The 16,218-nt window shown below is 40.2% G+C and overlaps 1 protein-coding gene across 1 annotated transcript in view; it reads right to left on the reverse strand.

Annotated features, from left to right (window-relative positions):
- Nucleotides 1-8,115: 8,115 nt before the first annotated feature.
- The window catches only part of LOC141804596 (contactin-associated protein-like 4), a 151,306-nt gene continuing 143,203 nt past the window's right edge, over nt 8,116-16,218 (reverse strand). The window contains exons 22-24 of the mRNA XM_074689112.1: nt 12,015-12,233; nt 11,475-11,546; nt 8,116-8,919 (exon numbers count right to left, since the gene is read on the reverse strand). Of these exons, the coding sequence (XP_074545213.1) occupies nt 8,723-8,919; nt 11,475-11,546; nt 12,015-12,233 (488 nt within the window). The 3' untranslated portion in view covers nt 8,116-8,722. The remainder of the gene's footprint in view (nt 8,920-11,474; nt 11,547-12,014; nt 12,234-16,218) is intronic.

A 16,218-nucleotide genomic window follows, 5' to 3' on the forward strand; every position in this document is an offset into this window, starting at 1 on the left:
GTCCAGTTGGTTTGTTGACCCAGAGGTGATTATTCAGCCCACCTATACTGTGAAGAACCCCAGAGTGTGATTTGATTAAATCAGCCAGACACTCGGCACAGAGACTTTACAGAGAAGCAGCCAGAGAATGAACTCCATGAGACCCTTCAGATATATGGAGGAGGTTCATTTTCTACAGTAATACCACAGCAACAGGGACAATAAAGAGAGCAGTAAGATGTACTGAAGACGCAGAGGTCTGTTTGCTGGGAATTGAAGGAAAATTAAAGCACAATTTGATTTTATTTGTTCTGTGTGAATATAAAGAGCAGTTCTTGATCCCAATTTCTACTAGATTCTGCACAATAATATTGAAATACTCTGAAGAACAAATACTCCGCTGAGCTCATTTCGATCATAATCCAAGAAGCTGACTTCTCTCGCCAAAAGTGAAAACCTGATAGATTACTTTCAGAAACTCCAGCACAGTTTATAAATAGATCCAGGTAACTTACAGGCTCAAGTGATGAATATCAGTCAGTCTTTTTTATTATCTGTTGGAAGCAGAAGATGAGAGACTCGTCCTCTTTCTGCAAGATAAACAACACCATCATCTGCATAATGAGATAGGCAGCTGCAAGCCATGACAGGTGGGAGGAGAAAGGAGGACAAACAGGGAGGAAAAACTGGAGGAGTAGAGGAGTCAGATTTGTGAGAGATCAAGAGAGGAAAAAGAAACAGGTCTGGGAAGGAGAAAGGAGGATTAGGAGATTGTGATTGAAATGTGTAGATAAACAAGCAGAGACGAGAACGATTAGACTGATGAAAGCTTGATTTCTGTCAGTGTGCGATAATGAAACTGTCGCACATTTGTGTTTGTGTTAGCTGAGAGATGTCTGAAATGATTGACAGTAAGGAGCACTTCTCTGTCTTATCTGGCTTGTTGTCACATACCTGACAGTTTGAACACGGCTCAGTTTGGAATAGAAATAGACACAGTCAATAATAAGACACAATGAAAGCAGTGGCTGACAGAAAAAAACAAGATTACATAAGACGACTAAGAGACTGAGCTCTTGGGTAGATTCAACTTTGTCTAATTAACATTTTGGCTTCATTTTGCCACCAGTGGAGTCGCCACCTGCTGGACAATTGTATTTAATGCATGTTTGAAGCACTTTCACAATTTCAAAACCAAGAAGATACCTCAACATCTTCAATCTGGTCTGTGGTCAAGTTATTTAACACCCCTTTTTGGCTTTTCACGCACAAAACCAACACAAAGTTTATATCAGCTGCTAATTTTGTATAAAAGTTCTTTAAACAAGACAATTGATATCGAAGACTTAAACAATTTTAGTATCATATGTGACTGAATTTATCAGTATGTGTTTATCTTACATAGAACTTAAAGAAAAACTACAGGACAAAAATTAATCCAAGCAGAGGAGGAAATTTCTGAGTTTGGTGTTTTTAGAATAAACTCCATTATTGTATCATTATAAAGAGAGATATATAACAATGTTAAGTTGCTCTCATATGAAGATGTCAAAAAGGTTAAACCTCTGGTGTCCCTTGGATGAAAAAAGTGCCCTTCAGCTTCTATTCCAACAGTTTGCCATCAGTCGTATTTTATTATCTTTCATTAAATTTGGTCAAAGTGCTACAGTTTGTTTATTTATACATAATTGTTCTCTTTATGTGATCAAAAAAGTTTCATCCGTTGACTGTACAATACATGGATGTACTCACCAAGACGTTCCTCGAAATGAAGCAGATTGCTGGTGGGGGCCATATTGGAAATGATGACTCAGGAGGCGGGCTTTGAGCCTTCTTACAAACAGCCATAGGATGCCAGACCTGTCAGTCATGTGAGCTGTGCCTCTGATTGGACCAACTACTGACCTCAGCATCTTTTAAACCACTGAGTTAAAAAAAAGAAAAATACACTCTGTGCACAGTGTGTGACGACAGTGAAATGAGATTTTTAGACCCAAGCTGTGTTTGAACCAGGGAGTAAATATATTTTTACTACTCTAGAACTCACCTTTTTTAGTCTGTGTGTATGGTTTCTGTTTTTTTTTTTTCCTTTGTGCAGGCAGCCACAAGCTGAAAGTTGATGAACTGTAGCTTTGAGCATCCCAACACAGGCTTCATTTTTCTAAACAGGCTGTTGCCCCATGGTTACGCCCATAGACTTTAAACAAATGGATGTCATCTTGATTGGTTTGAAGTGAGGTCACCACAAAAACTGCTCCCCCTGGTGGCTGGCTGCAGTATAGGTTAAAAAAAAATCAATTTCCCCAGTCATTCCAGATGGGCTGTGGTCAAACTTTAAAAAATGAATACACCTGGTAGAAATGTGTCTTGCACCTGATTGTTGTGGTGATTTGAAGACATTATTGGGCTGCCTTTTTTTCAAGTCCTCTTTTTTCTGAAAAGTTTCATTTTTAGTAGGTATACAAGGTTAAAAACAAGGTTTTACATTGTGTTTAACAATGATTGGCAGCTGCCGATCTTGTGAATCTTTTTCGAGGATTGTAAAATATGTCAAACCAGCCTGACCTAGGGATATTTTCACCACATCACAAGATCAGCCCTAAGTTTCACATCTAGGACATTAACCTTCTTCTTGATACAACACAAAATATCACCACAGCTGGGAGAGCAGTATGAATCTTACAGCTCCACCTAAAGCTCTGTTAGTTTGTGATCTGACCACCCTTCTTCCTCGCTTCTCGCTGTAACAAAGTGTTGTCATGAAGACTGTTTTCAGTCCATTACTCTGAGCAGCATTTACCAATTATTATGAGTATTCCTAGTTTCTGTTTCTGTAGTTTCCACTCCTCTCTGTGAAGGCATTAAAAGCCTCAAAAGTAATAAAAAGAATGCATTTATGGAAGCTAACGCTTAAGTTATCCATCATAGTCTGAGGAATTAGCATTAGAACCAAAAAACAAAAAGATTTTAACCCAGAGGCAGTTTCCTGTGGGTAAAATTAGGTTTTTATCACCCTAATCAAACAACCGTTTTACTGTTCAGTCCACAGATGAGACTGTTTATCACATTTAAATGGAAGTCGGTGTTGGAGTGCCTGTTCCCCATGTTGTTGGACGTTCTCCTCTTTGATACCACCGATGCTGCTGTCACTTATCTGCTTCACATCTCCCATCACAACCAATGAGATGAGATTTAAATGAGCCAAACGAGACTCAGTGATCTGAGGGGGCTGAATCATCTCGAGTGTTTAAACGAGCACAGAGGCTAAGTGGCTCCTCGCAGAGAATCACTTTGATATCCTTAAGCTCCTGGGTGCTACGCCGCCTTTACATATTTCCCTCATCTGTGGCCTGCAGGATGCTAACAGCTATCAGAGATGTCAGCGCTGATGGATGTTTATCCTCCCACTCTGCCATCTGAAGGAGGAAGTTTGAAGATGTAAATGTATGTAAATTGTTGTTGAGGGGGACGTCTTTGCAGAATGTCAGCTTTGTTTCCAAAAGAAACAAAAGAGCTCTGTGGGTTTTGATTTTCCACAAAGAATCTGACTTTAACAAATGCAAATTACCTTTTATTTTGTTTTAGGGGACACATGTCAGCTTCCTTTAGAGTGCTTCAGACTCACAGATGTTAGAACAAATTGGTTCAGAGGCACAATAAGAGCGTCTGCTGTCAACATTTATCCATCCATGAATCATCCTTAAGACGGAAAAGCTCAGGGCTAAAGTAAAAAGAAGGTTTTTAGATCATCAAATGAGATTTAGTCTGTGATAAAACAGACAGAATGTGATGAAATCCAGATATTTAATTTCTTGACACTGTGGTGTGTTTCATTTTTTAAGTTAAAAAGTGCACAGGAATGTTTAATGAAATCTTCAAGTGCTTTCATGTTTGTAGTTGTGGACACCTACGTATATCCACCCATGCTTAACCCAGTGTTGGCCGACCCCAAAAAGTCTGACCCGCCCCCTCAGTTTATGTCAAGTGCTTAAAACAAACTGTTTGCCATTTGCTGATATATTTACACTAGGGTATGCGACACATCATGCAAAGTAAAATAACTTTTTTCAGTTTTAATTTTCTGGTTTGTGCTTTTAATTGTTTTTTTTTTGTGATGTCCACAAGTTCATACTTAAAATATCTGAGTTTGTGTCTTTCCTTTTCGAATAAACAAGACGAGACGTGCAGGGCAGAAGTGAGCAGCTGAACCTCAGATGGAGCAAGCCTTCAAAATTGGGTTGAGCTTTGTAATTGTCACTCATCATGTGTCCAGACCAAGCGGCAACCTCCGGTCTAAGAATATGACACAGTGCTGAAGTGCTAAAACCTGGAGTTTCTCGAGTGTCCGCTTGAGGCTCACTGAGGGTCACAAACACACCAAGCTGAAAAAAAGTTGTTTTCAAAGGCAGAAATTGACCTATATACAGCCTGGTTCAAAAAATGTCTCCTGTCAGAATTCCCAATTTTTCTAACCCTGCAGTTTAAAGAGAATTAACATTGAGAGCTCAGCCAATCAGAGGCACAGCTTAGGTCATGTGACTAATGGGCACACTAAAGCTGTACGTGAAGTACTTACCACTTCCAATATGTCTTCAACAGCTGATTTGCTTCAAAATCCATTCCAAAAACACTCTGTGACTTCGAAGAGCCTAAAGTGTCTTACTCTTTGGGGCAAAAAAATGTTATCGGTTGATATTTTATTGTTGAAGACAATCAAATTACAACTAACTGATTTTAACATGAGAAAAAAGGATTTTTACAGAGATTTAAAGGAAACAACAATCAACAAAAAATAGGACGATCCAGCTCACCACCTCTCTCTCCTCCACGCCTCACAAAACATGACACCACATGACTATAAATTTATAAATGGCTCCTACAACGTCCATGAATGACACAGTCTATGCTCCAGACACTTTTCGTATACACTCTAGTCAGGCTAATATTTTTTAATATATGTTCATATTTAGCTTTGCTGATCAGATGAAACCGCATATAAGAAAAAAAAATGCATGCTGAGGCAGACAGTACTCTGCCTCACTGAAGGGGGCGCACTTGAGCACATAAGTTCACGTAGCTGTAATTTTAAAATCAAGTGTTGCACAGCTGCAGTCTGTTGGTTTAAAAATTTTTGCTCCAAATAAAAGCCAAACATGAAAGACAATACATGTTTTTCTTTCTATATTTTTCTGTTATATATAACCTTTAAATTTCTTTTTAAAGCTGGACTACCAATCAAAATGGGATTTAATTAACAAAGGAAGACCAACGCCGATACTTATAGATCAGATTCAAACGTCCAGTCGGTCAGAAGATAAAATATTCATTTTTACCAGTTTTTAACAACAGGCTGCTAACCAAATGGCAAACAAACCTCTCTGACTCAGAAATGTGTAAATGTGACTGATGTCTGTACCTCACCTGCCATGAACCTCACTGCACAGCACTGATTTACACGTCATTAAACTCTGAAAAAATCCTTTGTTATTGCCATCGTAGATCGAGGTTATGTCTGTTCCTTTCATTCAATAAAACAATCAGCTCATCAAAGTTACCTTTCCCGTTCCTCACAGAAATCCTGAAGCTTCACTGCAGACGATGGAGGAGATCATCTTCACCACAGAATGAACTCTTCTTCAACCAAAATCCACCATGTGTAGCCTCGGCACTTGTGAGGGTGCAGCAGAGAAGAAAACACAATAGATGAATAATGCACTTTGAAGTTTTTAGAACTTTTGTCATTAAAATCCCATCTGTGCTTTGAGACCTCGCAGAGGAACAGTGTTCGTTTGATAAACAGCTGCTGTTGATCTTCTCTCTGCCACTCATCCTCCCTCCGTCAGCAGCACCGAATGAACACACATGAGGGAATTAACTTCATTTTAAAGTGGGGATATCAGCCGGTTTCAATACATCCAGGTCCGTCTGACACTTTCTTTGGATTATCTCATTCTGATCATCTTTCTGTGCTCTGTTCAGTCACAGTCCACCTGTCAGACTGCAGCAGATTAGCATTTAAAAATCACATTAACTGTCCCTGTGTGCAGAAAACGAGGTGACAGACAGCTTCACTGTTATACAGTCTGAGCTGCATTCAAAGATTCACTCTTCAGAAACATTTAGTGAAAGGAGAGGAAGCTCCCAGCAGGAGGCAAACAGCAGGAAGGAGAGAAATTCCCTAACAGACTGAAAAACCTGTACGAACCTTCTAAGCAGATCTTTTTAAGATTTCTATAGGAAGCTCAAAACGTTGAGCGTGAAAGGATGTGCTTTTGCTCCCTGCTTTCTCACAATATGTTGGAAACCTGGAAAAAGAAACCAAGGTACTGAATAGAAATGTAATTCAAATCACAATAACACCCAGACTGTACAGAGTCTGCTGTACTACAGGGTGATAGTTCAGTACCCAGCCTCATTATAAATCACTTAGCTGCACAATACTTGATTATGGTTGGTCTAAACCATAAACTGTAAAACAAACAAACAAAAAACGACATCATCTTGCTGGGCTCTAAGTGAGGTCGCCACAAAACTGCTCCCCCTGGTGGCTGGCCGCAGTATAGGTAAAAAAATCCATCTCTCCAGTCATTCCAGATGGGCTGTGGTCAAACTGATGAAAATTAATACACCTGGTAGAAATGTTTCTCACGTCCGATTGTTACGGTGATTTGAAGATACCATTTGGCTGCCTTGTATTGAAGTCCTCTTTTTTTCTGAAAAGTTTTGTTTTTTATTAGTTATAAGAGATTAAAAACAAGGTTTCACATCAGGTTTAACAATGAGTGAGAGCTGCCGTTTTTCCGTATTTATTTTGGAGATTGTAAAATTTGTCGCGAGGGAGAGCCAACAAGAGATTAGACTCTCTCAAAAAAAAAAAATTATATAAAATATTTTTCGGAAGTGTTAAAGAAGTGTTAAAAAAAGTTTAAGTAGTTAAAACTCAAGAGAAGCGGAGTAAAAGAGACGTCAATCAAATGGAAGAGAAACAGCTTTTAACGAGATGAGGGCTTTGACTGATTTAGGAATAAAAATATTTTAACCAAACTATTTACTTTAGTGTGATTCATCACCGGATAATGTTTGGATTGTAATGTGATTAAAAGTTTTAAGCATTCCAGCCTTCTAGAAGCCTTCATCCCTGTTGCCATTCAGTTACACAGTCTGTGTACATCTTTATTTAAAATAACATTTTTACTCTGAAAGGATTATTAAGCAAGGGAGAAAGGGAACAGGGGAAAATACTGCTGAAGTATCTTAGAGAAACGGGTATCTATAACAGGATTTAAGGAATAAGAGAGGTAGAGATGTGGGTCAAGGTATACTTTTTGTTGTTTTTATGAGACGCAGTGGAAGTGAATACAACCAAGAACTTTGTAAACAGAAGGTGGCAGTAATGCACCGAAGAAATGGATGCCAACCGCATTTAAACAAGAGGAAGAAGAAGAAGAAAATGACAGTTTTGCCCTTTTAAGATGAGATAATATAAGATATGACAAAAAGACGTATCGATCCAAAGGGAGGGAATTTGGTTTTGAGGAGATTCACCAACTTGTGATGTCATAAATTGCACAAATCTCATATTGATCTCTTTAGTTCAGAACTGTGTGCGGTATCACCTGGGGATTACTTCAACATATGTTTCATAGAATATTTAAGAGAAAATTAAGAAACTTTTTCATTTTAACATTAATTTGACTGTAAGTGGGTTGATAAGAACACCAGTCCTATGGGAGTGCAACCAACTGTAAACTCTGAGGAACTACATTACGAAAACCTTTTTAAATGAACTTTCCTTAAATTAATATTTCCTGTCATCTTGCTAGTTGATAGCTGTTTATTAGACTTATCTGCCTTATGTTAGGGGTCTTTTCCACCCTGAAGAGATTCTATTTCACCCAACAACCTGCTCACCATATATTATCCCTTACAGAAATACACAATGTGCTCACAACAATGTGCATGATTAGCATTAGCATAGATTTTTCTCTACTCTAAATGCTCTTTCATTAATATTAAAACTCTGTTGAAAAATTTTGTGCAAGTCTAGTTCATCCAGGAAGAAATCTTTTTAAAGGCTGGGAGTCATAGTATCTGCCTATGCAGCATTTCCTCTGAGTTTCTTTCCTGAAATACAATGTAAAGCCCGTCAATCAACAGCGTCTACAAAGTGTAATCTGTCACTTCACACAATAAGAGACAACACACACATGAACAAACCACCAACACTGGTATTTAGAGAAGAACTCTTCTTGAGGGCTTAATTACAAGACACACATTTCCACTTCCACTTGAGTGAAGAGCCATTCATTATCCTCATAGAAAAGTCAATCTGACAAATTAATCCAGTCACAATCCAAACACACAACACCATCAGTGAAATAAAGAAATATAGCTGTGTAAATTTACCACGTATACAAAATTTGTCTTCAATATTTGAAACCTTTGAACGTGACAGTGACGGTAATTAGAGATTGCTGTAGACATAACTTCCACATTTACACTTTTTGAATATTTACACTTTTTGAAACAAGCATATCAACATGAAGAATTGTTTGTTTCAGTATAAACATTATTTACAATAAAATACATAGTTCCTTTTTTTGCTTCCCATATTCTGGGGAACCTCCAGCAAAGTCTCTGATTGGCTCTGAGTGCAGCGTAAAGTCCTGAGGCGAGGCAGGACGACCTCCTCCAGCAATCTCTGCTCCTAATCTCTCCATCCATTCATCCATCAGGCCTCCAGTTAAATAAAATACTCCTTTGGGTTTTCACCAGAGACGTTTTGGGAGTCAGTCTGGTTGTTGAAAGAGAAATCTCTGCTGTCTTCCTGTTTGACTCCTTTCACCTCCTGGTTTCGATACGTCTCTTTTCTTCTGTAGAAGAACCTGGCGGCTATCGCCAGGCCAGATACGACTACGAAGATCACCACGGCTATCACACCTGGAAGGTAGAAGACATTCAATGCCATGATTTCTATCTGAGAGGTGAATTTGATGAAGAAAAGGAATCAAATTGTTTTTTTTACTTAATATTTGAGGTGGCACAACATATATAAAGACAGTTGCTCTGATTCATTGATGATATTTCAAACAGACTTGCAATTACACTCCCTGTCACTACGAGGGAGGGCTGGAAAGTTTAGCCGCGTTTTCACCAAGCAGAGCGGTTTGGTTTGTCTCGGTACGGCGTGCATTTTGCGGCGTTTCCACTGACTTACCCCGAGACGGATCCCTAAAAACCGAGACAAGCCGGCCTGCTTTTTTGGGACCCTTCCATATGGGTGCCAGACTGAGCCGATCCGCTCTAGGAAGGTGGAGCAACACACTGCAGACCGTTGATTGGTCAAAAGAATCGTCACTTACCCCGACAGCGGCTGCATTTCTCCTGGCAGCACACAGACTTCTCTGAAACAAAGCTTGATTGCATTTTGTGTCAAAGAGCTACATGCCAATCAAAGAGAGGACAAAATGCTGCATGTCTTCCATCTATGCTCTTTGTTTACTGTGTCACGTTTTTCTTCTTTGTTGGATTTATTAGCGGGGTAAACTCTGTAGCCCTGCTACAGCGTCACGCTATTGTTTAACAGCTGCGGCTTCCGGCATCCGGCTTACATGCCGCCTACCACGAGAGGGCACAGTTTGCTGTGGAAATGTGGGATCAGACTTAACTGTGCCAAACCGTACTGAACCGACCCGGACTGCTTGGTGGAAACGCAGCTTTTGTAACCTGAATAGGAAGGAGTTATGCCATAATGATGAAACTTGGCTTACATTAAGTGATGCTGATGTAATGTTTGAGGACTTTGAAAAGTGGAACCAGAGACTATTTGTCATGTAAACAGATGCTTCACGATGACGTAGGCGAGCCGTGCACGTGTGTGATACCCGCTTAAGTCTGGTTCATATAGGGGTAGTGTGACCGCTGGCTGTACTGGGGGGGCAATGGTGCTTAAGCACGGCACAGTTTGGATGGCCAGTGTGACCGCGCCCTAAAAAACAATGGGTGATGGTGCTCAAGGGAAACAGAGTCTTTGGGGCCGTTTACACGACGACGGTTTTAGGGTAAAACGCAAAAGTTTTGTTGTGTTTCAGCCTCGCATTTACATGGAAATGGCGTTTCAGCTGACCTAAAATGCAGACTTTTGAAAACGGCCTCCAGGGTGGGATTTTTCTGAAACGCTGCAGACACCGTTCCCGTGTAAACAGTAAGCCGGTGTTTTCAGTGAAAACGCTGACATCACACTCTGCTCCTCACGAGCGAGTACAACAGGACAACAGTAACGTTGTTACGATCGTCGTGAACTACCGTGTTGTGCTTGTGCTGCTCAATTTGCTCAATCTGCTGACTGTTTTCATACAAAATGTACATCTGTTGCTCCACTTTTGGACTTTGTATTCGCTAATGCACCAGATGATCGGTTTATCTCTACTTCGGTGGAGATCTCCCAAAAGCTGCATATGGACAAGACAGTTACAGCGCCGACTACTGGCGTGGCATGCCTACTACAGCGTTTTCAGCCCCTCGGTGTTTCCGTGTAATCGCAGATTTTTTTCACTGCGTTTCAGAGTTTTCAGATGAAACGTTGTCGCACCATCTCCAGTTTAATACAAACAGTGGCTTTAATTATACTCTTATCTTTTGTGTTTGTTGTTATTTTTTGTGGTACTGTTGTAGCAATGTGACATCAGACTTTCATTGGGAATAAAATATTCTATCTTATTATTCTTTCCTTTTTTTAAAATCAACTTTATTTGACATGGAGAAAGACACTTTTAAGTGTTTATCTATCATCTGTTACGTCTGTTTTTTTCTGCAGTACTGATGTGGCAACTGAGCAGACTCCGCCGGCAGACATTGTGAATCAGAAATGATATTTTGATGTGTTCCAGTTTCTGTTTCTTGGAAAGCTTTGTTGACTGTCGCTGTTCACTTTCTGTGAAGTAAATTTCTCACAGTGGAGCTTCCTGAAGTTGAGACTCGTCTGCCCATCTCTGCCTCCCCTGTGTGTGTGCGTACTTCAGCCCCGCAGCCTGTTTGTTCTGCTAATCTAACTTCAACACACAGTGGGCAGAATTTCACACGTTGTGACTCGACTGGACTCCTCTGTTCAGCATATTTCATTATTCAAAGGAGAGTTTCATCTGCAGTGAAGTCTGAGTTACAGCTTGAATTAATTTTGCACCGTGCGACTCGAGTTTGCACATGAGGACGTTTGAATGATAGTCCATCAGAGAGTCATTTATGAAAGTTATGCTGTCTTTTTAATATTTGAATGACCTCTGACTATTAGGAGATTTTTAATCTTCTCTTTTAATCAATTTATCTGAGCAAAAGAGCTGAAACTCTGTAAAAGATAGAAAATTGATTATTTTACCGCCTTCCCTGATTAATAAAGTTTCAAATGAAACCCCAGACACTGATAGCTCAGAAAAGTTCAATACAAGCACAAAAAAATGGTTTGAAGTACAGTGAAAAACGGCGAAACAGTTCAGTACCTCCAATCAGAGCAGAGTCACTTCTGACAGAGTTGACTAACGGCTGGCCTGAACCCACTGAGCCCGACTGATCTACAGCAGAGGGAGGGAGAGGATTGAAGAAATGAAAGGCAGGAGGATGGAGAAAAGGGACAAAGACAGAAAAAAAAGAATTAAAGAAAATGTTGAGAAAAGAAAGGCAGAATAGTAGTAGAGTAGAAGAGAGAAATGAGGAGAGAAATTCAGAGTTACTATCAGAGCGTTATCATTCACAGCAGACAGGAGCACAGCAGCAGGTTTCCACAGGACCGGTATTAAAGCAACATGAAAACAAGACCAGAGGAACACCTTAATAAACCCCCTCTGTGGTCAGAAATTTGTTATCATCAAACACGCTGTGACAAGTTACCTCAGCAAGGTTTACACACTTTAAGAGTCTGTTATTCACTTTGAAATTCAGCCTCTACCCACAAAATAACATTAACTCACATTTCTTTTTGAGCCTTTCTGTTTTCAACAATAACACGAGGTTTGTGTGTGTGTAAATCCCTCCCCTCTAACCTGACGGGTGGTGTGTGTTCTCCACAGCGTGGGGATTGGCTGAAGCCGAGGAGCCACAGTTGGACTGGACCAAAGGCCCGCTGATGATGACAGGGCTGCTGTCCCGCTGGAGCAGAGCAGCTTTCAGAGGGCTGATGGAGTTAAAGTGGACCACGGACAGACAGCCGGTGAAGCCCAGAGACACCACACGAGCCAGGTCTGGATCCAAGTCATCAGAGTCTGCAGAGAGGAGGATGAAAGAGGACGTGAGTCCAGTTCAGTAGTTTAACAGAACTCTGCAGCACAGCTTTGGTTTAATTTGCAGAGTTTCAGCTTGGTTTGGATCTTAAAATTCACTTTGTAATCCACTTCCTCCTTAACTTGCATCAAGTTTGACATACAAGTGATTGCTGATAATGATTATTTTGGGGATGCTGAAACCTAGTTTTCACTTTAGATTAATACTCTGAAAACATTCAAGAAAATTTGAGAGGTGGCTGCATCATTAAACGCAAACAAAAACAGTTTGGCTACTTATTTTGAGTTGCCATTTAATCATGCGCTCCACGTTACAATAAAATCTACCCATTTCTTTAGTCAAACAACGTCCAAAGATCACAAGAAGAAGATCCATTTCTCAGTTCAGCATTTATTCTGGTCACAGGTAAAGTTTACAGTGCTAGTCCCAAAAGAATGAGCCCAGATACCTGGGAGCAATGCAATTTTATAACAGTAAGTGTTGCGTCTATACACCACTGTCTCAACCCACAGCTGGTGTCAGGTTTCAGTGAGATGTGCTATCAAAGCTTGTGTGTTGAATCAGAGCATGGAGCTATAGGAGCTAAGAGGCTAGGTGAAAGTTTACCTCACAGACACAAGCTGGAGACAGGCGCTATCTTTCTATCTGCAAGATAAAAATACATCAACCCTGAGACTGTACAAGAACACAGCATAAAACTAGATAAAATGCTGAGTTAAGTCAATAATTACAAAAATATGGAAAACATAGAGGGGTCATGGTTGTCAAGTGGGCTTCTCCTTTCCTTCATGTTTTCCACCATCCTATTCTCTTGAGAGTCTACCATCTCTCTTGTAAAATATTAAACAAAAAGTTGGGAGGACCCAGGTGTAGACCAAGAATTAGATTTGTTAAACATACATCAAAAATTCAAAAGACAGAGACTATATACACAAACACAGGGTAACATGCAACAAGTGGCAGGTGAAACTTGTTGGGGTCGATCAAAGCAGAGGGAAACACAAGGGCAGGAGGTAAAACTGAACTACGAACACAGGAAACAAACTACAATATAAAAAGGAAACGCAAGAAAGAGAGTACGAAACCCTGAAGTCACACAACATTGATGGGTAACAGTTGCAGAAACACTCAAAATCTGGGATGAAGCCAGTGCTGTTTAGTAAGAAGTGGATGAAAACAAAACACATTTCACCCACAGACTGTAAAAAAAAAATGGACGTCATCTTGCTTGGCTTGAAGTGAGGCTGCCACAAAAACTGCTCCCCCTGGTGGCTGGCTGCAGTGTAGGTCAAAAAATCAATCTCCCCAATCATTCCAGATGGGCTAAAAATTTAATAACCTCACAGAAATGTTTCTCACATCTGATTGTTGTGGTGATTTAAAGATATTATTGGGCTGCCTTGTATCCAGGTCCTCTTTTTTTCTGAAAAGTTTCATTTTTCTTAGTTAAAAGAGGTTAAAAACAAGCTTTTACACAGCGTTTAACGACGACTGACAGCTGTCGTTCTTGTGTATTTTTTTCTGGGATAGTAAAATATAGAAAGAGATAAAACTCTTGAAAGAAAAAAACTGTTATAATTTTGTCACCCGGCTCCACTCAGATTCTCTCATAGTCTCTACTGACTCTGGCTGCACAACTGTTGCCAATGGCGGTGCCTGTGACGTGGGTGTTCTGGCTTCAAAAGTGTACAATGGTAAATGGCAAAGCCACGTTTCACCTTTGCGTAATATTTCATTATACAGACTGAAAAACGTCACACAGAGACATCCCTTTCACAGGCAGGTGAGATTTAAGGGCTTATGTGAAATACCTTTTGGGATCTAAAAATTGTAAACAATGAGCTCTGAAATTTAAAAAAAGTCCTGGCAATTAAACTTTTCACCTTTAGCTCAGAAGTTTGAATCTCTCAGCCATTTCTTTCTCGTCTGATAACTCCTGACACTCACCAACAGGTTCATTGACTCTGCTTCACATTTCTCTGTTATCAGAGCGAAACAATAGCCGCGGCACATCGACTTTAATGATTATCACACACACGCACACGACCTCACACACACCCTCATTACAGCAGACAAGCTGCCGGTGACTCGGCTTTCTGTCTTCATCTATCACTCCATAAGACAGCCTTTCACTCTCACCTCTATCTGTTATACTGACTTTAATCCCTTCATCCTCCTCCTCCTCCTCCTCACAGCAGAGTAAACAGCAGCTGTGAAAAGTGGCATTACGGCTGTAAACAGCTGCATCAGTGCCTGTGTGGATGAGTGAGAGGTGACAGTGGTTTTACAGGAACACATCTGCATGTTGATGAGAGCAGCAGGAAACGTTACAGCAGCCTCTCAGCAGAAATGCTCCTCACTCCATCACCTCTCCCTCCCTGTCGCTCTGTGTTCCTTCCGGGTCCATTAGTTAGGCTGATGGATGACAGGGCTGGCAGGAAACGACAGAAAACCCACTTTCCTGACGCCTTTCAGATCCTGATCTGACTCTCTGAGTCCTCTGGTTTGACAGAGGGGAGGACCGGCCACATGCTGACATGACAGGGTTAAAAGACACCGAGCTGACCTGGACTATAACGGAGCTTCGTATCCAAAGAGAGACCATCCATTTGGTTTTACTTATTTCAGGCTCAGGTAGATATGTGATATCACTCTTTATTGTCATGACTTCATATTTAGGGCAGGAACTGATATTCAGCATTTGGTTGATTCTTTATTTCAGGGTTTTCAACAAAATTACTCATGAAGACTTTTATTTCTAGCTTGTATGTCTCATTTTGTAACTGATTTAATTCATTTTATCGGTTTGTAAATGATGTACTGTCATGTCTCATCTTTTATGTTAAGGTCACACTTTCAGTTCTGCTTTCAGAAAACTAAACGTCCTACCTTGGAGTGTTTCCATCCTTTGTGATCATTATTTCCACCTGTACTCCCTTTGCCTTGTGCCTGTTTTTCTTGTCTGTTCAAGTGTGTTTCGAGAGGTCCTGAACACAAGGACTCAGGATTCTTTTTTGTAGTTATTCATAAAAAGCATTTTTTTTTAGCTTTGCTTTGATGTTGTGTTGATACTTTTTCTGTGATTCTTGTAATAACCTTTCTCTATTTTTTCATTCTTTTAATGGAGGGTTTTTTGTTAGAACTTTTGATTTGTACGCCTAGGTCCTTGAATTGATTCTAGTCAATTAAATGTTAATTTATTCATTTCTTTACTTTCATATATTTAAACTATAGAGCAGGGTTCACCAACGCTTTGCCTTTCAAGGCATGTTTCAAAAATCAGCACTGGTCACAATAGAGCCCCTTTCTGAAATTAATATATGTTTCCTACCGTCATCATTTTGCAAATCATTATTAATAATTGTGGGATAAGTAACACTGACGTGTTAGCAGTCTCTTCACATATTAGTGCTAACTATAATTACTGTTTCTAAAAAGTGATCTGTGCAGTTTTGTTTAAGAAGTTGGTATCAGACAAGTAGCCCCTTGAATCCCTCGTTTCCCTTAAGGTAGCCCTTGGCCTCAAGAAGGTTGGTGACTCCTGCTATAGGCAGTGGCGTGGAGATTTTTTTTTTGAGGAAGCCCATGACAAAGCCTCTTATCTGTATTTTTTTAGGGAGTGGGGTACATAAAAGGCTATGTTGCAGTTTGTATTACTATTTCATGTAACGGAACGACCTGTTAGAGCGCCCGGAGAGCACTCATTTTACTTACTTTGAACACGACACACCCTTTCACTCTCCCACCCTCACTCACTCATTCACACACGTACATTGTCCTCTTGACTTAGCTTAAACATCTTATTAATTCATTCAACCGTCCACTTAAACACACAACCGGCCGCTTCATGCACACTGCTAATGTGCTAACCTACCCGATTTCATTCAGCGGCTTGATGATGACGATACTGTGATTTGATTGGTTTGAGGCCAAAGACGGGGTGGCTTCCCTTGACACAGTCTTGGT

The sequence above is a fragment of the Halichoeres trimaculatus genome, unplaced genomic scaffold (assembly GCF_033239565.1).
Source record: "Halichoeres trimaculatus isolate MK-OKI-2021-1 unplaced genomic scaffold, fHalTri1.1 fHalTri1_scaffold_15, whole genome shotgun sequence".
In the NCBI taxonomy this organism is placed as follows: Eukaryota; Metazoa; Chordata; class Actinopteri; order Labriformes; family Labridae; genus Halichoeres; species Halichoeres trimaculatus.